Source organism: Serinus canaria, chromosome 1 (assembly GCF_022539315.1).
Source record: "Serinus canaria isolate serCan28SL12 chromosome 1, serCan2020, whole genome shotgun sequence".
NCBI lineage: Eukaryota > Metazoa > Chordata > Aves > Passeriformes > Fringillidae > Serinus > Serinus canaria.
The window spans coordinates 50,554,751-50,577,216 of record NC_066313.1 but is presented as its reverse complement, the minus strand read 5'-3'; the positions used below and the strand labels follow the sequence as shown (position 1 = coordinate 50,577,216).

At 39.4% G+C, this 22,466-nt stretch overlaps 1 protein-coding gene across 3 annotated transcripts; it reads left to right on the top strand.

The window, feature by feature from the left end:
- Window positions 1–303: 303 nt before the first annotated feature.
- PROSER1 (proline and serine rich 1) lies at window positions 304–21,098 on the top strand. 3 transcript variants are annotated; one of them, XR_007776803.1, is made up of 14 exons: window positions 304–547; window positions 3,515–3,580; window positions 4,311–4,379; window positions 4,836–4,930; window positions 7,081–7,174; window positions 7,619–7,729; window positions 8,467–8,550; window positions 9,433–9,511; window positions 11,728–11,823; window positions 11,945–11,989; window positions 14,234–15,998; window positions 16,636–16,783; window positions 18,077–20,470; window positions 20,769–21,098. XR_007776803.1 is itself a non-coding variant. In XM_050970513.1 (13 exons), exons 1-13 carry the CDS (start codon window positions 503–505, stop codon window positions 18,197–18,199), a joined length of 2,820 nt encoding a protein of 939 aa, XP_050826470.1. In that variant the 5' UTR covers window positions 304–502; the 3' UTR covers window positions 18,200–21,098. The 3 variants fall into 3 exon arrangements, 2 of the variants coding, with proteins under 2 accessions (XP_050826470.1, XP_018764145.1); XM_050970513.1 differs by having other exon boundaries at window positions 18,077–21,098; XM_018908600.3 differs by lacking the exon at window positions 18,077–20,470 and having other exon boundaries at window positions 305–547.
- The last annotated feature ends 1,368 nt before the right edge of the window (window positions 21,099–22,466 follow it).

Sequence of the window (22,466 nt, the reverse complement as noted above, 5' to 3'; positions counted from 1 at the left end):
GTGGGTTCACGCCGCTCCCGGGCCGCCTTCCTCACCTGGCCCGCCTGTCCCGGGAGCCGCCCGCGTCCGCCCCGGCTCTGCCCGCCGGGATCGCAGGGCGGCGGCGCCACGAACGATGCTCTGCGGGGGCGCCCCGGGCCGGCCGGGCCGCGGTGCCGCGTGCTGAGCGGGGCGGCCGCCCTTCCCTTCTCTTCCCTTCTCTTGCCTTCCTTCCCTTCCTGCTGCCGCCGCGACCTCTACGCCCGCCGGAGCGCCCGCGGGACGCGCGGGGAGCGGGCGCACCGGGCGGCTCCCGGAGGGCGGCTTTGTCTCCGTGTCCGCCGCTGCAGAGGCGGCAGCGCTCCATCCCCGGGGCCGAGGACAGCCCCGGCCGCCTTCCGTGCTCGGCATTTTTTATTTATTTATTTTTTAAAATCCTTTTTTCCTGTATGCTCAAAGACATTTAGGATTTTTTAATCACTAGTATTATTTCCTCCACGTTTAAGTGTCGGCAGTAATCAAGATGGATAAGAAATCATTTGAAACCGTGCTGGATGAAATTAGGAAGGTAAATTCTCGTTTTGTGTGTTAGTTTAATCATTTGGTGATGGACTATGGGACAAGGAGTAATGGCTACAAATCGAAAGGAGGGGGACATTTAGCTTATATATTAATAAGAAATTCTTTACTGTGGAGGAGGCGAGGCAGTGGAACAGGTTGCCCAGGGATGCCCCAATCCTGGCGGTGTTCAAGGCCAGGTTAGATAAGGCCTTGGGCAACCTGGTCTAGTGGGAGGTGTCCCTGCTCATAGCAGGGTGGTTGGGTCTGGATGATCTTGAGCCCTCATTGGAATTAAGCACTTGCATAAAGTTACTGCAGCATTTTTACTTTCAAGGAAGATGAGGGAGGAAACCAAAGTAGCCAAGCATGTCTCATTTGGGGGAAGGGCTGCGGTTGCTTGGCCTGTCCGGAGGCAGTGAGAAGTACCCACCTTTTATACGCTGGTTTAGGAGGTACAATGCACAAGTAGGACATGAGAACACTGATTTCTGAGCTGCATTCTGTTGTCCTTTTTGGAAATCACGTCTCCCACAGCTCAGGAGTGACAGTGTGCACACCTTCCTCTGAGATGTCAACCCTGCGTTTTGGTGATTGCTCTGAGCTGTGCTTCTTCATCTCCTGTTCAAAAACTCTCTGAACAGAACACTGCAGGTTGTGGGGAGCAGAGATACAAACCTGGGCTTCCTCATGTCTGGCAAGGCTCTGGTTTCTCTCTGCATGGGGGACTGATTTTAAGAGGAAAGCTTGAGGTTAGTGATTGGCATACTTCCCTGAATGCTAGAAGGACGAAAGGAGAGGAAAAATCAGAACCTTTGAGAATAATATTACTAGTTTTGCCTGGGAAGCAGAAACCTGTGATGATGTATTTTGTTGCAGTTAAGCAGAGGTTATTTAAGTGTCACAGTAGAACAGTTTACCTGCCAAGGGTATTTTGGTGTGACAGTGAAGGGCTTGTTTCAAATGTGATTTCCTCGTGGCTCAACAGCGATCCATAGCATTTTTGTATTAAGTAGAATTTTTTGTTGTGTTGATTTGTCTAGGAGAGGTAAATTTCCTTTATTTGGACTCGGGTTCTGGAGTTGAGTTTCAGTTCAGTTTCTCTTTCATATGAGGCAGTAATGGCTGCAATTGCAGTATTATTATTTTGAAACATATCGAGGTATAAAACCATGCTGAGGTATAAAACTGTTCATCAGAAGCCCCAGGGGTGTCCTTCTTATCACAACTACATTTTTGCATAAGGTCATGGTCCTAAGGTCTCTTTCATAAAACAGCTAAAAACATGACAGTCTAAGTTATTTCAGGATGTGGATTTTCCTCCCAACTTAGGAATTTGTGTGAAAAATCTGGGAACCACCAAAAAAAGGTCAAGGAACAACTAGCACATGAATGCTTTCTCTGATGATTGCTGGTGGGAGGGAGTAATGTTTCAATTATATTACTGCAGTGCAGTCCTTCAGAACACGCTCTGTGATTACTAAAGACTTCAGACAGAAGGGTTTAGGCGTGTGATTTTAGGCACTTATGTTTCCTCTACGCTATCTGCTTGTATTCCTGTATTCCAACTCGCTGTTGATCTAAGGATCAGTGCTGTGCTGTGTTAATAATAGTTGTGCTGTTGTGGTGTAGTGTTCATTATCCAAATGCTGGTTTTGTGTCTTTGCTGCTATGCTTTTGTTTAAGCTTCATTTCTAGCTCTGTGGTAGAACCTTCTTTATTATGTGATTTACAAGTTGGTTGTGTTGGCATGTTCCATTTTCAGTCCTACAGTTAGCAGGAACAATTATTTAAATGTCTTCATGTGTAGCTTTCTTCTCTTTTCCCCTCTATGTATTTACAAGTACTAACAAAATAAACTTTGCGGGTTTTGTTTGTTTGTGCCTTCCCATAAATATGCGTAGCAGTGCTTTTTGTTTATACTCTTATTATGAAGTCATTCAGTTGTTGATTTAAGAAGGGAAAGTAACATGTTGGTAAAAAGAAAGACATACTCTGCTTTTTTCAAAACACGTGAAGAGGAGGAAGGAATAGAAGAAAAAATGAGCATAAAGGCAGAAGTGCTTTCTGCCCCCTGTGACTTCAGTGTGTCTGGTAGTTTGTCTCTTAATGAAGTTCAGAAAGGAAGAGGGTTGTTGGGAGGAAAACAGAAGTGGGTGTGTGGGTGAAGCTAAAGGTAGTTTGATTATACATGAGATCTAGCATTAGAGAGGGAACTTGGAAACCATGGAAGAAAGGTGTTTTCACTGGCTTGGTGCAGGAATTCAGCTGTTAGCTGTCTTCCTTACATCTTGTACCTGTCACAGAGGCTGGATACAGGGGAGGGAGGAAGTCCTGGCTATTAGACAGCTCACGTGGTTATCCACACAGCTGTATTGCTACAAAGTCAAAAGGCCAGTGCTGCATTAAAGTACTCTGCTTTCTTTCTTTGGTATGACTGCCTGTTAAAATTTGGAATGCATAAGGATAATGATAAGACAGTATCCATCTCTGGACCAAGCTTTGTTGTGTGTTTAATTCTGTCTGTATAGACTCATTATCCAATTTCTTCATAAATTCACTGAAGTAAAATACTTTACAGTATTACAGTCAGTTTACAGGGGCAATACAAAGCGATTGCCTGAATAATCAACTGTATTATGTTGTTTAGCATTAAGTTGATGTAAATCATTGGAGCCAAAAGAAGAGTGATGATGTTCTCTCAACACGGTTATAAGCAACAATGAAAATGAAAAAGCAAAATCAAGTAAATAAAAAAATGAGTATTTTTTTCACAGAACAATTAAATCACATTCCTGCTTTTCACCCTTTTCAGTTACCTAAGAAGTACACTGTTACTTCAAAATGCTGCAGCGTAATTGATACAAATGTCACTTTGTAGGGGCAGATTTTAGATTAATAGATTAGCAGATGGCTGGGCTATAATTATAATTTTTTAGTCACTAATTATGCATCCTTTTTTTTCTATATCTTTTAGGCCGTATTGACTGAGTACAAATTAAAAGCAATTGAATATGTTCATGGATACTTTTCCAGTGAGCAGGTAAATTCAGCACTGTTATGGGTTTAATGGGACCTATTGTTTTTGTGTATTCATTAATACACAATGATTGTCTTCAGTCATACTGAGGCTGATCATATTAGCTTTACATATTTATTGAGGAGATTTAATTGCTTGTTATTATATCAGCATGACACTATTAAAAAATGTTCCAAGTTTCTTTGTCATCAAAATCACTACATTTTCATTCTTTTTGTGTCTGGAAAGTTGTATAAATTTATTGCAATGGAATTTAGAATTGTTTTGTGTGTATTGTCTAAATAGAGATAATGTATGTATAACATGGTAATATGTAGATTTTCTTTTTCCTCTTTCTTTTCCTGCTGGCTTTTTTTGGTCTATATTTGGGAATATGCTGTTTGGGATCCTGATAGTTGTTAAGCTTTTCAGAGATACTTGCCTTTTTTTTTTTTCTTTTTTTTTTTTACTTATTCTAATACAGTGGTGTTGTTATTAATATATGCAAATATATGTCAAAAAGTGTTTTAAGTTTTTCCATGAAAAATCTTCCTCTCATAAAGTAAAATTTTTAGGTGCTTTCTTAGAAATAAATAGAAGGTTAGATGCTGGTAGGCACTGACAATCAGCCATCATGGACAGATGTTTTGTAGCAGTATACCAGTGTGCTACAAAAGTGGGAAAGTCATATTGATGCTGTTAGCATACACTTTAAATATATCTGAGAGATTAATGGGAGGCCTTACTGTTGCAGGTTGTTGAATTACTGAGATACTTCTCCTGGGCAGAACCACAGCTTAAGGCAATAAAGGCTTTACAACATGTAAGTACTTGAGACATGATGTTGTTGAAGAAATTTCCGCTCTTAATGTTGTTTTAATTTTATGACACCTACTTTTCAACTGATGAGTCAATATACTCTTCAAAATCTACTAAGTTTCTTCCTCATCTCCTTCAGTGGTACCAAGCTATGAAATTTCATACATCTAATTGGGGTATCTTCTTTGACTAAAGTGACTTTTACTTTCCTGTGTATCACAGAAGGAGATGTAACCCTTCTAACTCTTGTGAACTCCCCTGATTTCTTTGCTTTTGGTGAGTGCTTTTTGGAGGTGTATGTTCATAATTTAGCATGTAGAGTCTCCTTCCCAATGGGAGGGAGAAGCTATTAAAAGTTTACTGAAATATACCATATGAAACTGTTGCTGAATTGTATTCTGAATTTAAAATACTTGTGCTGTTTTATTTTATACACACTTTTTTCTTTCTTTCTTATCAGAAAATAGTGGCAGTTCCAGCATCAAAAATGGTTAATATTCTCAACTGTTTCACCTTCAGTAAAGATAAACTTATTGCCCTTGAAATCTTAGCTTCGTAAGTATCTCTTCTGCTGTGTTCCTCAACTTGTATTGGTTCAGCTCATGTTTGAGGATATAAAACTTTAGAAGGAAAACTTTTCTCCTAGAAGGAAGCACTGTGCCTGGTTAAGGTAAAGCAGAAATTCATTACTGATGGAGCTGTTTAAAAGAATAATTAGAAGCAGACATTATAGAAGTGGACATAAGACTGAGAGAATTAGGTTTGTTCAGCCTGGAATGAGTAGGGGTGACCTAATTGCAGCCTTCTGGTATGTGAAGGGAGCCTGCAAGAGCTGGAGTGTAGTGACAGGACAAGGGGAATGGCTCTGCACTGAAGAAGAGTAGATTTGAAGTGGATATTAGGAAAAAATTCTTTGCTGTGAGGATGGTGAGGCATTGGCACAGGTTGCCTGGAGAAGTTTCCATCCCTGGAAATGTTCAAGGCCAGGCCGGATGGGGCTCTGAGCAACCTGGTCTGGTAAATGATGCCTCTGCTCACCTGAAGGGGTGCTGGAGCTAGATGATATTTAAGGTCCTTCCAACCAATGATGTGGAAAATTCCATAGTTCTTGCTGCTGTGTGAGCTTCTGCCTGCTGGAAGACTGGAACTTTTGGTGGTGTTTTTACTGTGCTCTTCAAATGTAGAGAATAAAGAGGGCCTTAAGCTTGTTTCTCTGCTCACTGAAATCTGGAAGACTTGAGAAATTCTGGGAATTTGCCCTTTTTTGAGAAGTCCTCTAAATATTACATACGTAGAGATCAGTTAAGTAAATGGATCTCTTAAACTGACAATTCTACTGTCTATAAAAAAATAGATATTCTAAATTTTTATTTACTGAGAATGTTGGGGTTTTCTTAGTGAACAGAGCTGCTTCAAAGGATCTATTACACATATTTTAACTGAAACTCTTCTGCTTGGTTCAGGGGATTTATTTTATAAAGTATTGTTCTTTTTTTGGTTGTTTAGGGTTTTTGGTTTTTTTTTAAGCATATCTGTCTACCCTGTGAATGCTGTACTACTGCTTTAAAACATTAGATTGAGGATACAGACATGGTTTTGCTTTAGGAGTTGAGCTTAAGGAAGCCATGTCAGTGCTCCTAGTCTGTTTCAGACCAAACCAAAACAGGGTAGCCAAAGGAAAGTTAGTTAATGTCACACAATACTAACCTGTTACCTTCTCATAGTGAGACTGGAGCTCTTGTGCTGTTCAATTGCTACACTTCAGCTTCTGTGGGGGGAAAGCACAATAACTTCCTTAGCTGTTGAATTTCTACAGTACTAGAGCAAAGTAAGAGAGTCATGATTACAAATCCTAACCCAAATCTGTGTACTGCTTACTTCATTAATCAGGAATAGTGAACAAAGCTGAAAGCTCTTTTGCATTTTAATACTGTTCTTTGAGGTGTTTTTCGTGGTTTCATTCAATGTTCTGCTGATTTCATTCCTGTCTAATATCCTCCTTTGAGGAGTCCTCCTTTTTGGTGCTGTATGGTATTTCTAGTAGTTTGGATGGCATGGGTAATATTTGACAGAGAAGTGCTGGTAAAAAATTGGTCAGAATTATGATTAAGGTGGGTAGAAGCAGGCATTGGTCTCATTGTAGTCACATATTTTGTTCTTTGGTGGGGAGGAAGGGAGAGGAGGGGTACCTTTTGGAACTATATGAAGGCTTTCACTAGCTCTGCAGAACTTAGAGAGATTTACCAGGATTTATCTTCTTCATTCTAAATTAAATTAGATGAAAACTTGTTTTTCCACCGTACTGTCAAGAAACAGTGGCAAATTGAGTGGCTGCTGTTTTTCTGCTGTGCTAGGAATTGTGTGTTAGTAGTAATCAAAGCTTTCTAGTGAACTGTTGATGCCTTAAGTCTCAAGGCATCACTGTTGTGATGCAAAATTATTCTACATACTTAGTCTTGAAATAAAAGTTTAGCCATCATCCATTATTCTGTATTGATATTTAGTTCTAGTATCTCGTTTTACTTAGAGGTGTGAAGGCCATATTTAAGCCTAGGATTTTTATTTTAATAATAGTAATAGTATGATCTGAACTAGTCATGTTTTTTTTAATGTGCTTTTGGGTAGTGGCTAACTGTGGGTCACTTTTCAGCATTTTCAGCTTATGCAAATGGAATGGCAGTAATTGTCTGTCACTGTCTTTACAGCAACATTGTTGATGCTCAGAATTATCGCCTGATTGAAGATCTCTTCAGAATTAATATGTCAGAGAAGAAAAGATGCAGACGAATTCTCGAACAGGTAATCAAGATAAACTAATATCCTTGGTTCTCTTAGGATTGTGTCCTTGTGGGGTCAGGGCTTATCATCAGAACTTCTGGGAGCTGCTGGTGTAAGACAAGCTGAAACAAGCAATTGCAAAAAGATAAGAGCATGTGCAACAAAAGGAGAAGGTTTTGTCAGGCATTAGGAAAAAGAGACACAGAATTGGAACCAATGCTGGAGAAAACAGTTTGTGTTTGTTTTAAAGAACCCCAAGTGCCTAAGCCCAAGTTCAGTGTAAGCAGAGGGGGACTTTGACAGAACTTTACACTATGTGGATTATTTGGAATAAGGCTTGAGACACAGACTTCAGTTGTTCTGTGTAGGTTGATTCATGCAGTCTAAATATCACGAAGTAGTAATTAGTCTCTTTAGAGCATTGAATTTGGCAGCAAATAATGTTCTTTCTTGATTATTTTGCAGGCTTCAAAAACAGGTTGTAAGGCTCCTCATGCTATGATATCATCCTGTGGCATGATTCCTGGCAATCCTTATCCCAAGGGCAAACCAAGCCGCATAAATGGGATTTTTCCAGTAAGCTTGATCCTATGCTTTTGCTTTTCACAGATGAACCTTGATTTAAGATTTATTGTAGTATAACCAAACCCAGAATTCATATACACGGAAGGAGGAGTGGAATCAAAACCAAAGTGTGTTTTTTTGGGTTGGTTTATTTGTTTGCTTGTTTTACCCCATTCCACATTTACAGGGAACTTGAGTTATTTTTATTTGCCCATTCTTTCTATGCTGCTTCAGGTAAAGATTACCTGAACAATGTCATAAATAAGACATTGTTCATATCAGGAAGACATTGTAAACTCCAGCAGTATTTGGCAGAATCAGGAGAGGTGTCAAGAGACTTGCTGGTAGGTTGATAAAGTGACTTAATATGGTCACTACAGTACTACTGCTAATCTTAGTGTGGCTCTTAAGCATGTTAAGCATTTCCTGTGAACACTTAAGGGACAGCAAAATTAAATTAATGTTATCACGTCCACAAGTCAAAATGTAGAAATTTATCATCAATGTGCATTGTTTAAAATGCCTCTCTTTACAAAAGCTCAGTGTTACAAACCAAGCTATTGGAATGCTCTTACTCATTTCTTTACAAGCCTAAAACAGTTAGTTGAGTTGGTTTTTTTCCCTGACAGATATGGTTACTTTCAGAATGTTCAGAAACTCAAACATAGTTCAGAAAAAAAAAAAAGGTGAAATTGTACAGCAAGGTTTGCTTCTAAATTAATGCTTGATTTAATTTTCTCTTGTTTCAGGGAACCCCTATCAAAAAGGACACAGAAGAATGTACTAATGAAGGAAAAGGAATAGCAGCCCGTATACTTGGACCATCCAAACCAGTATGTCTAAAAATTAATAAATAAATGACACTTTAAAAATCCCCAAGACAGCTACCAGCCAATTCAACAAGGCTTTGTTATAAAATGCTGTTATGTTGCAAGAAGACTGTAGAGCAGCAATTTAATTGAAGCTAAACTTCTGTAATGAGTATGACCTAGTATGTTTTTATTTAACTTGATGATGAGCTCTAGTTTTTATCTGTAGAGGGGGAAGATTCTCTACCGGATACAGGGTATGTGGATTTGAAGACAAAATTTAATTACAGTAGCAGAAGAGAAAACGAAAAGCATTTTTGGTAATCCATCATGAGCTGCTCTCTTAGGATTTCTCACATGAGCACAGAAAATGCCTCCATCTTTGAAACTTGAATTACAGCAGTGCCTTAGAAAGAGGTTCTTGTTTCTTAACACAGCTGATCTGTATTTCAAAATTTTTGAGCATGTGGGACGAACTTTCAGTGAACCTGTTACTTGAAGTATTGTCCAAATGTTTTATTATCACTTCTATTATGAGATGTTTCCCACAAAGCTGTATTATTTTGAAAACGTAGGTACCTTCAGAAATATTTGCTAGTTTTAAATGTGCTAAACCTCTAAAATGAGAAGTCAGTCCAAGACTGCAGAGTATGAGAACTACAAGGCAGAAAGGAGCTCCCTTTCCCACTAGTGCTCAGTTTTCTATTAAAATCTAAAGGTATACTAGTGATGTTTGTTTCACTCTTTTCAGAAAGACTGAATATGGATATTAACGAAAAAATTTCTTATCACCTATATTGGTAGAAAATAATGCCTGCCTGTAGTAGTAGAATGTTAGCTTTTTGTCTGAGAAACATTATCTAATGCTTTCACTATTGCTTTTTCCATTTGTTTTTGTTTATGTAGGCTCCATCAACGTACAATCCACACAAACCAGTTCCATACCCCATCCCACCGTGTCGGCCACATGCAACTATTGCACCAAGTAAGGTTTCTGTGTGTTCTAGCTTGATGCTATTGTTCATGCATTTGCCTTTAAAGCAATGTGTCAAGTGTTGGTTTCTCTGACCATGGTCATATCTGAAATTGGCTTCTGCTCCATGAGCATGCTGGGTACTGGTTTCTACCTTTTCTTTCATGACAGCAGAATTGATAAAAAGAGGAATATGTTGACTACTTTTTCCAACATCCATAAAAAAAATTCACAATCCTGCTCTGATGACAAAATATTTAATTTATGGGAGGCATTGTGCATGTTAGACAAGACGAGGGCTTTGGCTTTGTTGCAACATTTGGCCAAGGCTTGGGCTTTGGCTTGACGAGTCTGACTTGTTGCTGTAGAACCCAACTTGGAATATGGTCAGCCACGGCCCTGAATTGGGTGGAACTGTAGGAACTTGATTAAGGGCTGTAATCTGTTTCTCACTTGCCTTCAGCTTTACCTTCTGTCCATCATCATGGAGAGTAAACAGTTTCCTAAAAGAAAAGTAGATTTCAGTGTCAGAAGGGAAATAGTGATTGCTTTTTCCTGCCATTGCTCTATTTCTAGCAAGGGCACTATTTCTTAGTGCCTTAAGTAAGACTCTGAGCCTTTATTCATAAGCTCCTCTCTTTGCTCTGCTGCATCAATTGTTAGACTCAACACATTTTTGGAAGGGGGCAAGGCAATTGCCCTTTCTTTGGTAAAAAGCTTAGAATACTTAAAGTAGTCAGATGAAGGTCTGGCAGGCAGTTGAAAGCCTTTTCTGATCTTGAATACTGCAAAACAAGGAGTGCTCTGCTTAGGGCGCTTGCTTTTCACTGATGTTGGGGATTTCAGGGAGTTGATAAGAAAGTGAAGCAGAGCACCTAGCAAGCATGCTGAAGGCTGAGTCATCTAATCAACTTGATGTCTGCAAGTCTTTTTATAGCCATTTTAGAAAAATGGGCACTACTAGTGGCTAAACTAAGACTGATTGATTATTTATGCCCAGGAAATTACTTGTTCTGAAGAAACTGAGTAGGAAACTTGCAGAGTAACTCAAATTTATATTGAATAAATCCTATCCAAAGTACCTTAAAGCACAAAATCTGGCCGTTGGCAAGATAGAAATATTAGTACAGTTTTAGTATTCGAAGGAGCTTTTGAGGTTTCAGGCCTTACTAGGCTGTAACGTGTTTTAAGAAAGCTCTTGTGACAACAGAACTCATAACTGGTGAAATTATACATATGTGTATATTTGTGTTTAATAAGATTGCAGATGCTGACCTGAAACTATTGAATATGATTGTTTTCAGTGTGGTTAGAATGATGAATTGTTTTCTGCTTCTTGACCATTTCTTTCCTGAGTGATGCAGTGACTGTTCGTTGCTTTTCTGATTTTCTTGTGCAAGAAATCTTAACATCAGGTGGAATTACTATGAAAGTATGAAATCAGAAAGGACTTCTATATGACAAATTGGGGCACTTTCAGTATTGCTACTGTTTCCAATGAAGCCCAAGTTCTTATGCTCTTAAACTATTAATTCAGGGCCACTGTGAAATGTGGGTGTTCCTGCAGTTTAAATTCAGATGTGTTTTATCAGAACTGTATGCCACAGCAATACAACAATTTCAGTTGCTCCAAAAAATAACAGAGGATAAAAGGTATATTTAATATGTTAATTTCTGTAAGAATTTTATAATAAAATTCTTTGCTAACCTGCTTGAATTTCTTAACATTTAAAGAAATATTGAAGAATACTAGATGAAGTATTTGAGAAGGATTGTTCTTTCTCAGAATTTTCTGGCTAATGTTAAAGGGTTATGGTTACTGATCTGCCTGCGTTTGGCTCCTTTGTTTGTCTGGTTTTAATGCTGAAGAAGGAGTTGCAACAGCCTTTAAATTAAGAATAGGAAAGGAGCCAGCGATGCTGCTGTCACTGTATCACTCCTCCCCTTTTAGTTTTTCCAGGCAAAATGGAATTGAAGGGAATTGAAACCTGACTTTTTCAGGCTCTTAAGAGAATTGCCCTTAGTAAAATTTGGATCAAAATGCATGCCCTTCAGGCAGACATTGGCAGAAGCCAACATCCAGCCTCGATAGTTGACTGGTCTAGCTTTTTGATGAAGGAATGTCTTACAGTCTTGAAAATATTTTTTTAAAGGTGAAGATGCTTACTGGTTCATCTAGATACAGGTTGTTCTGACAACAGGGATGTGTATTGCCTTTGTTATTTTAGGTGCTTACAACAATGCTGGCTTAGTTCCAATGGCCAATGTCATAGCTCCAGGCTTACCAGCTCCTCCACCATACACTGCTAATCAAGTGGCATCAGGTAAAGCATGCATACCTTTAAAAATATTCATGCTGTTTTTCCTGGTTCATTGCTGGGAGTGGATCATTCACTGCTGGAATTTCATTTAGCTTTCAATAACAAGCTGCTGTTCTCTGTTTAGAAAATGAGGACCTTTCCAGCCAGGCAAAACCTTCCCAAAATCAAGGTAAATTGCAAATCCACGGGGGGATTTCTGTGTTTTATTGTATTTTTGTTACTTGTCCAGAAAATGTTAACAACTTGTTTAGTGGGTTCTTCATAAGCTTCTAAGTATGCAGCCACTAAGTTTGTGGAATAGAATCTCTTTAGAGTGGAGAAAAAAAAAACTCATCAGACATTTGTACTTAGAAGCATTGAAACATTAAAATTCATTATTTTGTGTTAGCTTATCAAAGTTTTTTATACTTTTCCTTATATAAGTATGTGAGAAATAATGCTAAAGACTAAATCAAAATACCCTTTGCAATGTTCATGCACTTAAATACTTCAGTAAATCTTTGCAATTTTAAAAATTCTGTACATCTGTTGGAGAACTCATTGACATTTTAATTTCATAGATCAGTTGCAATAAGAAGGTAGGAATGCAAGAGAGATTTAGAGATTTTTGAATGTCTTATCCCAGAGTGTTAGATCCAACTATGTCTGCCTGTACTTTCATCTTACCCTGTAAGATCCTGTTCTTTTTACCAAGACAGTTGTGCATTTTTAAATTGTTTTTATTTGTGTGTTTTTTTGTACACTTAGTATAAAGCATAATAATAAATCCCATTAGGAACTACTTATAAAAAGGCTTTGATAATGTTATTAGATTTGACAAACGGAGAATTTACTGACCATTGAGTCAGGCATATTAACAAATACAGCAAATAGATAAAATGACTGTGAAAAATTCAGCTACTGTAAATTTTCCTAGGGAACAACAACAAAAAAAAAAAGTTGTGTTTTGTCTTCTCTGAGTCCAGGGATGGTTCTACAGAAATGTTTGGAAGAATCACTTCATTCTTGTATACCCCTCTTTAAGTGTGCATGTATTTTTTACAAAGTTAGTTCATGCAGCTAAATGAATACAGTGTAAGGAATGAAATATTCTCTTCAGTTCTGGGTTTAGTACAGCTGTATTTCATTCGTAATTACCTTGGCTGTCAGGATTAAATAACTGTGATCTTTAGGGGAGTCTTCATCTTGGAAATAGAATGAGAAAAGAGCAGAATCCAGAGCTGGGTAGTCTGGGGTTTTATTTGAAAAGAGTATGCCAAAGGAAATAGTTTTTTTTTTTTTTTTATTTACTCATTTTAGAGTTTCAACATACACAAAATTGGAGTTTGTCATATCAACTTAGGTCTAAGATTTTAAAGAATAATTTTCTGGATTTGTGTGTAGAATTATATGTGGAAATCAGGCAAGAGAGATGTGTAGGCTGCTAGAGAGTTTTGGGTGGTGAGTTTGACTGGTTGGATGAGTGTCTTGCTTGCATTTGAACAGATTATTCCAAAAGTAAAATAAAGCATAAGGGTTGTTTGAGAGGAATGATTTATTAACATATTCATGTTCCACAGGAAACTAGAGGCAGGCATATTGAGAGTCATGACATGCCAGTGTTCATAAATGCAGCTCCTTTCCATTAACCTCCACATTCACAGTGTGCCTGCCTGTTTTCTTGCAGCTTGACTGATATCTCTAACTTACTTTGTAGGATTAACACAAGCTGGTACTTTTAGTGGCAGGTGCTTGCCTTTATTACAGACACCTGACTAAAGACTCCTAGAAATACTTGTTGCTAAAGTCAAGCACCAATGTCAGTTTAATACTGTAGTGTGATACATGAATTTCAAGGTGTACCTTCTTAGAATCAAAATCTGAAGGAAGCACAGTGAAGAGAATGACCTGATTTTGAAGGAAAGAAAACTACCAGCACCTGAAGTCAGCCTTCTTCAGTTGTTGACTAAACTTCTCTGAAATCATGATACATTGAATTAACTGGTTCTGAAGGAAATTCTGACCTTCAGTGAGAGTGGATGCAGAGGAGCCCAGGTGATCTGATGCTGATGGAATATTAGATCTGGTTTGTTAGGGACCAGAGGGAGGGTGTTTACCTGCATCACTTAGATGTTTTTACAGAGTGTATTTGAGTTTCTAACTGTTTTGCATGAGATCATGAAGAGGTAGCAGATGTCACAGAGTGTTTTAAAAAGGAGTGTTAGCTCACATGGTGTATGATGTGTGTGATGTGTTTGTGTGTACCTTTTTGGTTTGTTTTCATAGGCCCCGCTGTTCATTGTTTATATGTAGACATTGTGTGTTAGCTATTGCCTGTGTATCGTATTTTGAAATGCTGTATAAAATGTTTTTGTGTTGATTTCAAACATTTTTGACAGTTTCAAGTATTCTTACTGGTTTTGTTTCTTTGCAGCTTTTTCTGCACAAGCGAATCAGCTCTTTACTCCTCATGGTTCTAATCCTTCAACACCTGCTGCTACTCCAGTCCCTACCCCATCACCTGTCAAGGCAATAAGCCATCCATTAGCACCTGCAACTCCACTCATCTCTGGGATGAACATGTCTACCCCTGTCCTTCCTGTTTTCCCAGGACAGGTCTCCTCTTCCATCCATACATCTCAGCCATCTACCCCAACCCCTACTGTCATCAAATCCCTTTCATTGCCTGGTGTTCCTGTCACATCTGTTCACAGTGCAACCTCTACCCCTATCCCCTCAGTTTTTTCTGGGCTGGCTTCTATCCCTGCTGCGATGCCCGCTCCGCAAGGTTCTTCCACTCCATGTGCCACACCTGCATCCAGTGAAGCCTTTGCATCTGCTGCTACACCATTTGCTGGCCTCCCTTTCTCTGCAACCTCTTCAGTTGCTTCTGCTAATAATCCTGCTCCATTGTCATCAGTCTTTGCTGGCCTCCCTTTGTCCTTGCCGCCCAATGCCCAAGGGATTTCTAGTCCTGTTCCATCTACAATTGCTAATTCTCCTGCCACCACCATTCCTGGCTCGCTTAGCTTGCCTAACCCAATTTTGTCTGTCTTAAAGGGATTTCTGACATCAAATGACACTTCATTAATCAATTCATCTGCTTTACCTTCTGCTGTGACAAGTGAGCTTGCTTCTTTATCTGCTCTTGCTAATCAAAGCTCTGATCCTCCCACTTCCTCTGTCAACAAATGTTACACTCCATCAGCCACCCCCAACACACAGCGTTCCTCCACACCTGGGCTGGCTATTTTTCCAGGTCTTCCATCCCCATCTGTAGCCAATTCTAGTTCCACTCCCCCCACATTGCCTGCACAGTCACCTTTAACCACTTCGCCATCGATTATGCCAGTCAACTGTGGCTCATCAGCCTCCCTCTTGCATGGCACAAGTCCTACTAATCCCGATCAGCAGCTCTCATCAGCCCCAGCTGCCACAAGTATCCCAGTTCTGGTCAAAACAGAACCCATGAGTCCTACCCTGTCGGCCTTCAAAGGTCCTTCTCATTCGGCCAGCCCTTCTTCTCATGGCACTCTAGGACTGTCAGGGCTCGGCCGTGCGTACACCTCAGCAGCTTCAGTGCCCGTCAGCTTGCCCAGTTCCCTGAACCCAGCGCTGTCAGGGCTCTCCTCTTTGAGTGCTCCTCTGAACAACTCCAGTTCTCTGGCTTCCATTTCCCTCGCCCCACACGGCTCCTCTGCTCCCATTGCCCCCGTGTTCAATGGACTTCCTCCTTTCACGTCTCTAACCAGTAACTTTGCTTTTACTGGTAACCCAGCACTGACCCCGCCCGTCACTCTCCCGGGGTCTCTGCTGGCCGCTCCGGCTACGAGCGCTTCAGCCGTGCCCGCCCCCCATGTGAGTTCCACCGCCGCCGTGCTCTCAGGACTCGCCGCCTCCGCAACAGTCTCCGCTCCACCCTTCTCGCTTAACTTGTCCAGTGCTGTCCCTTCCCTTTTTTCTGTTGCCCAGGGACCTCTGGGATCATCAAACCCATCCTTCCCTGGTTTTCCTGTCTCTAACACACCCTCTGTCACTCCTGCTCTCCCTTCTTTCCCTGGCCTCCAGGCATCTTCTGCAGTAGCAGCAGTTGCACCGTTGCCGGCAGCTGCCACAGCCCCATCTCCAGCTCCGGTCCTGCCAGGGTTTGCCTCGGCCTTTAGCTCAAACTTCAACTCTGCACTTGTGGCACAGGCTGGGTATGTTACTGTTTTTGGAGGAGGGCAGAACTATTTCTTTTTCTCTTTGGTAAAACGCTGATTTTATTTTAGGTGTGGAGACAATATTTTCACTCATAGTTACTAATTGCAGATAATTTTTAAAGTCAGTTCACAACCAGATTCCCACTTGGCTTCAGAAGCTGATAGGGTAGTGACTAAATAGGTTGGCCTCAATAGTCCCTGTTACGACAGTCTAATCCAGTGAGGTGCTCAGTGATTTTATTTCCCAAATGAGGATACTTGGCACCTCCTAGGCTTTTACAAGAATGGATTCCATGTGGGCATCCATTAACACACACAGGTAATAGCAGACAATATCTTAGATATATTAAGGAATAAATTCTTGTCTTTAAGGGGTTTTTTTGTGTGCAAACTGTCAGCTCAGTTGAGGTACAAAACATTTTGAGTCCCCTTAGGTATGTTCCAGACAATCTTGGGTTGTATATGTATGAATGATTTTTAGGTGGGTAAAGACTGGAATTTGGTTTAGAAATTCTGGCCTTTATGAGATTTAGAAAAAGAATTGCTTTTGTAATTTATATAGACATAAGCTTGTAGAGAGGGAAACAGAATAAAACATGTTCCTAATAATAGCCTCATTTTCACATTCTTTCAGCTTGACTTCTGGACTACAGACTCCAGGAAATGCAGTTTTTCCTGGTCTTTTATCTCTCCCTGGTATCCCTGGTTTTCCCCAAAGTGCCGCACAATCTTCCTTACAGGAATTGCAGCACAGTGCAGCTGCACAGTCAGCACTACTACAGGTAATGTGCCTATTTGTTAGTACTGTTCTGCTTCCAGTGATCTCTTGAGCAGCTACTTGCCTGTTAACTCCTTGGGATTAGTTTAAGTCAGTAAATAATAAAAACCCCTAAATTGTGTGAAAACTGATTTAAAGGATGATGATAAAAACCAGCTTGTACTAACTTCTTACTCAAGGCCAATGTACAATGCTTCATGAATGAGATTAAAACATTATCTAAAACTCTTTGTAAAATGGGGAGAGATAAAAGAAAAGATAATGCAAATTAATTGTATTTTGCTGGGTTTGTGTTAAATCTAATGAGCTGACCATACCATTGCAAAATTTCTGCTCAGTTCCAGTCTGACATTTGAGTAACTTACAGATTTCAATGGACCATTTGTTGTGAGTTATGTGCCTCTGCACATGTAATCAGATTGTCTTGAAATTGTGTCTATTGTGGTTGTGCCTTTCTCTTGATAGTTCCCACAAATAGAATTGTAATATAAGCTTGAAGTGGCTTTGGGTAATGTGTAGTTTCATCATCTCTTGCCCATGAAACAGCTTGTTTCACCCACCAACCTACATAAGTTAACTGAAACTATCATCAGACTTTGTTTATTTGTTTAGTTTGTCTTTTGTTAAAAAACAGCCTCTGTACAGACTCTTGTAAGAAATTTGACCTTCTCTACATAATACTAAAAGAGAGAGCTGAGTGTCTTGACTTAATGTTTTCTCTCTTCTGTGACACATCAGTTGTTGAAATGGAGCATGTGTCTAAGTACTGTTGAGAGTGCAGCATATTGTCAGATATCTTCTGAATATCAGGGGATTGGAAGAAGCAAGTTACTTCATCTAGACCATGCTTCTGCAGCTCAGAGTCTATTTGTTCTGTAGAAATGTGTGCAGATTGCATTGAGGGAATGTAATTATTCTTATTTATAAGATCCAGTCACTAAAATTAACAGTTATTTACCTGAGCAATGAAGAGAAGAAAAGCTGAGTCACTAAAATATTACAGCTTCTGTTTAAGCTGTGCCTTCCAAATCAGCTGGTGCCATTAACACTTCTCTGTTTTCCCCCTTAATCCAACTGCTTGTTTTATTCTCTGGTATTTCAGAGCAATAGTTGCACTACAAATTAACATCTTTGTATAGATGCCTTGCTCATCTCTATTCTTTGCACACTTCCGAATATAATTCATTTGTTTTAGCTTGAGCAGGACTGGTACTGTGGCTGAAATTTTGCTTAATTTAGATTTTTGTTTCCTTGATTTTTATCAGTGCTGTTTCCTAACTTCTTATCTTCCTTAAAGGCGCATTCTGCTTCTGCTCTGGAGAACTATACAGCTCAGCCTGAAGGTTTTGCTAACTATCCATCAACACCAGGAACACCATTTTCATTGCAGACAAGTCTGCCCCAGAGTGGATGGCAGTAAATACCAGGCATTTCTAAAGACTGCAGTGTTTGCTTGACAGAGCCTGATCCTATTCACTTTGAAGGCTGTCTCTTCAATAGTGGGAGCATGGTCTGAGCTGGGGAAAGAAAGGGAAAACATGAGGGTAAAATGTTTCCAGGAAGCTGTGTCAGATGTCAAACTTAATTTGTGAATTGCATTCAATTTGATTCAGGGTCTGATCCTGTGAATTGCTGAGCATCCTTGACTCTCCTTTAATTTTAGAGTTCAGTGTTTGGTGTCTTACAGGATCGGGAACATTCAAACAGATGTTTGTGTAAATAGGGCAATTGACTGTCATGCTGAGTAGGGAGACCAAGTATACTTAATAGTGTGAATAAGCACCTATCCTGTTATGTTTTGTATGGTGTATGTGGTTAATATAGACTGAGCTCTAGACTGAAACTAGACAATTAAAGCTGTAGACGACCTTTTGTCTAGAAGCACACTTCTTGAGTGTGTACGAATTAAGGTCAGTTTATGGTTTTTTCAGATGTTTTCTTCCTATGTATGAGGATCTCCTGTTAGCATCAGCAGTATGTTAAGGGGAGGGTAGGTCAGAGGTGTGTGGGGGTTTTTCTTATGCTTCAAAATACTGTCATGGGCTTGCTGCTGAATTGAGTACTCCTTTGTCTGAACAAGAAAGATAGGAAATGATGCTGTACTGTATTTGGTAGAAGTGGATTATGTTTTACTGGAGTATGGTTTAGCTAGCTGAGAATATGTCTTTCCAAAGTACACAAAAACATTTTAACTTGCTTCTAAAATAAGGTTCCATAATATTCTCCTTGCCTCCAGCGCCCCTCTGAATGAATGAAATAATTGTACTGAGGATAGGCTGCCTATCTGGCACTTTTGACTGCAGACTTATGTGAATGTTTACAGACATGGGGCAAGTTCTTCTCTCCCTTATACTCACAAACAAACTGGTTGTCTATATGCTTTTCAGCTATAAACTACAACTTCATGGTGCTTATCTTATCCTGTGAATATAAGTGGGAGCAGAATTTGGACCATGGATTTTTTTAGTATTTTTCCTTGGAAAACATACATGATTTTAAAAGCATATAGCTAAATTAACTGTTACAATGCAGCATATAGAAAGGTCTTGCTTTGTTAGTGAAATTGAGTTGTGCACTCCTCTAATAATGTTAGTATCTGTGGCGATGTGTAACACGTCATTGAATATCTTCTTTTTAAGGTATGCTCTTGACCATGGTCTAGAGACAGTAGAGATGAATGATATTCAATTATGTGACTAAATTAAAATGTAGAGATACTACACTGTAGAAATGTTCTGCACCTAGAGTTTTACTTTTTTAAAGATTGATGATGCTGGGAGATGTTGCTAATGTATTTTCTTTCAAGATGTGAACAAACTTTTTTAGAACATTAATGGAAATTACTGTATTGGTTTTTAACCTAATTTTTTAAAATAAAAAGTTTACAGTCATGGCAAAAAGGCTTTGCTGACTATTTGCATATTTACGTAAAATATGAATGAATAAACTTGTTTTTACTAAGATACTTCTGCTGATCTTGATCTTGCTTTATGCCATTTCTTTTTGATGCAGAATTCTCTCCAAAATTATAACATTTACTTCCTAAGGACTGACATTAGAAATATCCTATTTAATTTGTAGGTGAAAAACTTAAATTCTTTGACATTTTAATAATCAAACTTACATATTATGTTAAATCTAAAAAAAATTGTGTTCTTACATTTTTTTATTTTGTGAAACCTGTTAAATTCTAATGATTCTCCACTCTGAACTGCTTTTAAAATTGATATCTCAGATACTAATATCTTGTCTTAAGAAATCTGTAGAAGAGGTCCCTACCATCTTTCATTTTACTTTGCTTGTCATTCTTTCCATTACTTGTTTTTGTAGATTTGCAGATGAGTTGGATAAAATAAAGATACAGGTATCTTATCACGAGCAAATTGGCTTTTCTCCTCAGGATGTGAATGTGAACCAGTTCCAAGTCAGTAAGTGTTTTGTAACCTTACTGAGGTGCTGAGTCTGACATCCTCTTTTAATCCTAGTTTCCCCATCAAGCAATCAAAGTTCAAACTAATTGATGTCACCCTGTAGTCAAAAGCAAGTGATTCTGTTTTGTCAGAAAGCACTTTGTGCCTCTGTTTCTAAAATAATCTGCTGAATGGTCGTGGGGTATGGGGTTCCTGTCTGAGCACTGGACAACTCAGAGATGCTGAAGAGACTCAAGCCTTGTTTCTCCAAATGAAAACAGGTGAGAAGTAGTGAAATCCACTGTGCTAAATGCTCTTCTGAAGCAATGCAGTTACTGGGTGTTGTCCAGCCACTTTACCAGAGATGAGCGTTTGATGCTCCCATCAGTGTTAGACAAGTGAATAGGTTCAGAAGTGTTTAGCTGTAAAGTTCTTATGTCTGGAATGGGCTGTCTGGTTCTTACTGAATCTGAGCTGGATTTTGTAAAGGAACTCTCCACTGGTTAGGATTAAAATTCAATTTTTAAAAATATTTCTCCTGATGTAAAATTGTTTTTTAATAATTTTTTTCCTCTTCAGGAATAGAGTCCGTTCTGCATTGCAGCAAACTGCTGTGACCCAGCCTTGGAATTTCTGAAGGGAATGATTTGTCCTGAGTTCCTTCATGCTTACTTGAGCACCGTTTTTAGACAGCCAAGGAAATGTCTGCTCCTGAGGCAAACCACCTTAAACTGAGCCTGTGCCAGGAAAGGGCTCTTGCTGTATGACTTTAATTCTGGACTAACTGATTTTTTCACTGTTCAAGTTGCCTATTAGTTCTCTATTTTGTGTGTACTGACAGCCTGCATAGATACGGTGTGGTGAAGTGTTCCTTGAAATAAAACCTTTTTTGCAACAACTGAGAACATACCAGGATTGTGTTTGCAAACAAGTTTCAGTGTTTCTTTCAGGAGCTTTAATTGCAGCTGCAGTGAATAGAAGAGAAACAGAATAATTTTCTGTCCTTTTCCTCTGGTTTGCAAATGAGTGTTGGGAGTTTGCCTGGTCCTGAAGGGAAACTTGCCATGGTATGAATGTTCTGGCTTTCTTGTGACTTGCCTTTCTTTATTGATAGAGGAGCAATACCTTTGTCTCTCTCTCATATTTACTCTAGTGGCCAAAGGGGGGAGGCTTCTGTCATCTCCAGACCTTCAGCTGTGGAAAGCTGATGCCATTTTCATGAGGAGGAGCAGCAATAGGGGATTTTCCTACAAGCAAAAGGACACTACTGTTAATCTGCTCTGTCCTGTCTCCTTAATTTTGACCTGGGGAAGGGGAATGCTGAGCCTGAAGCAAGCAAGCAGAACTTGGGGCCAGGAAAAGACTAAGCTGTGAAATCTATAGGGGCTGACCAAAGCCCAGTGCATGGAAAAAAAAGTAGTATGGGCCTAAGAAGGTCAGAAAAAGACAAAGCTACAACTTTGTTTGCAAATCTCATGTGGGGACTGCCTGACAATTCTTTTTTGCATTTTTGGGACTGGCGCTGTTTACAAATGGCTGTGGATTAAGTCTCTACGACTGGAAGATGAGGTAGGTGGGAGAAAGTTGACATTGTAAAGGATGGGTGCCATTTGTAAATGTTGCCATTGGTGCAGAGGAATGTTGAAGAATGATGTGCTTACAGGTAAGCACCTGATCATGCCTGACCTGAGCCCTCAAGCTGCTCTTGGAATAGAAGTTGAAGGCTTTAGCTATGTCACAAATCTAAAACTCTGCAGAAAAACTGAACTGTGAGCAGCCCAAACCAGTCATCTGATGTGGCTTCTAAATCAGTGAGTTCTGTAGCAGCTTTGAGCTCAGTCTTTGTGGCTGTGCCCTGTATCACAGGAGTGCACCAAGCTGTTCAGCACCTGTGAACTTGCAGCTTGTAAACTGCTCTGCCCCAGAGCTCTCATGTGTTTTAATCTCTGAGTGGTGTCCAGTATAGACCCAAGGAGAAAGCTTTGAGATTGCCCTGACTTTGATTTCAAAATTTTGAAAAGAGAAAAAAAGTGCAGCTTATGTTAAAATGAAAAAAACCCTAATATTGTGATGTTCCTGAACATAAACACAAAACACCATCTGCTTTACTCACCTATATTTACAGTCACCTCAGGGAGTTGTCAATAAACAGGGAGCAATTATGTCTGTTAACTTTTAACATTTATCTGACAGTATAAACAGCTGTTTAAATTGTGGCATTCAAATGGTTCAGAATTAAGTTATTTTCAGTAACTTTAGTGCTCTAAAATTAAAAAA

What these genes read in the sequence shown, in the direction of transcription:
- PROSER1 (XM_050970513.1), top strand. Translation starts at nt 503, where the DNA reads ATGGATAAGAAATCATTTGAAACCGTGCTGGATGAAATTAGGAAG. An exon ending in GCCCTTGAAATCTTAGCTTC is followed by an intron (nt 4,931 to 7,080) that starts GTAAGTATCTCT and finishes CTGTCTTTACAG; the next exon opens with CAACATTGTTGATGCTCAGA. An exon ending in TGCTAATCAAGTGGCATCAG is followed by an intron (nt 11,824 to 11,944) that starts GTAAAGCATGCA and finishes TTCTCTGTTTAG; the next exon opens with AAAATGAGGACCTTTCCAGC.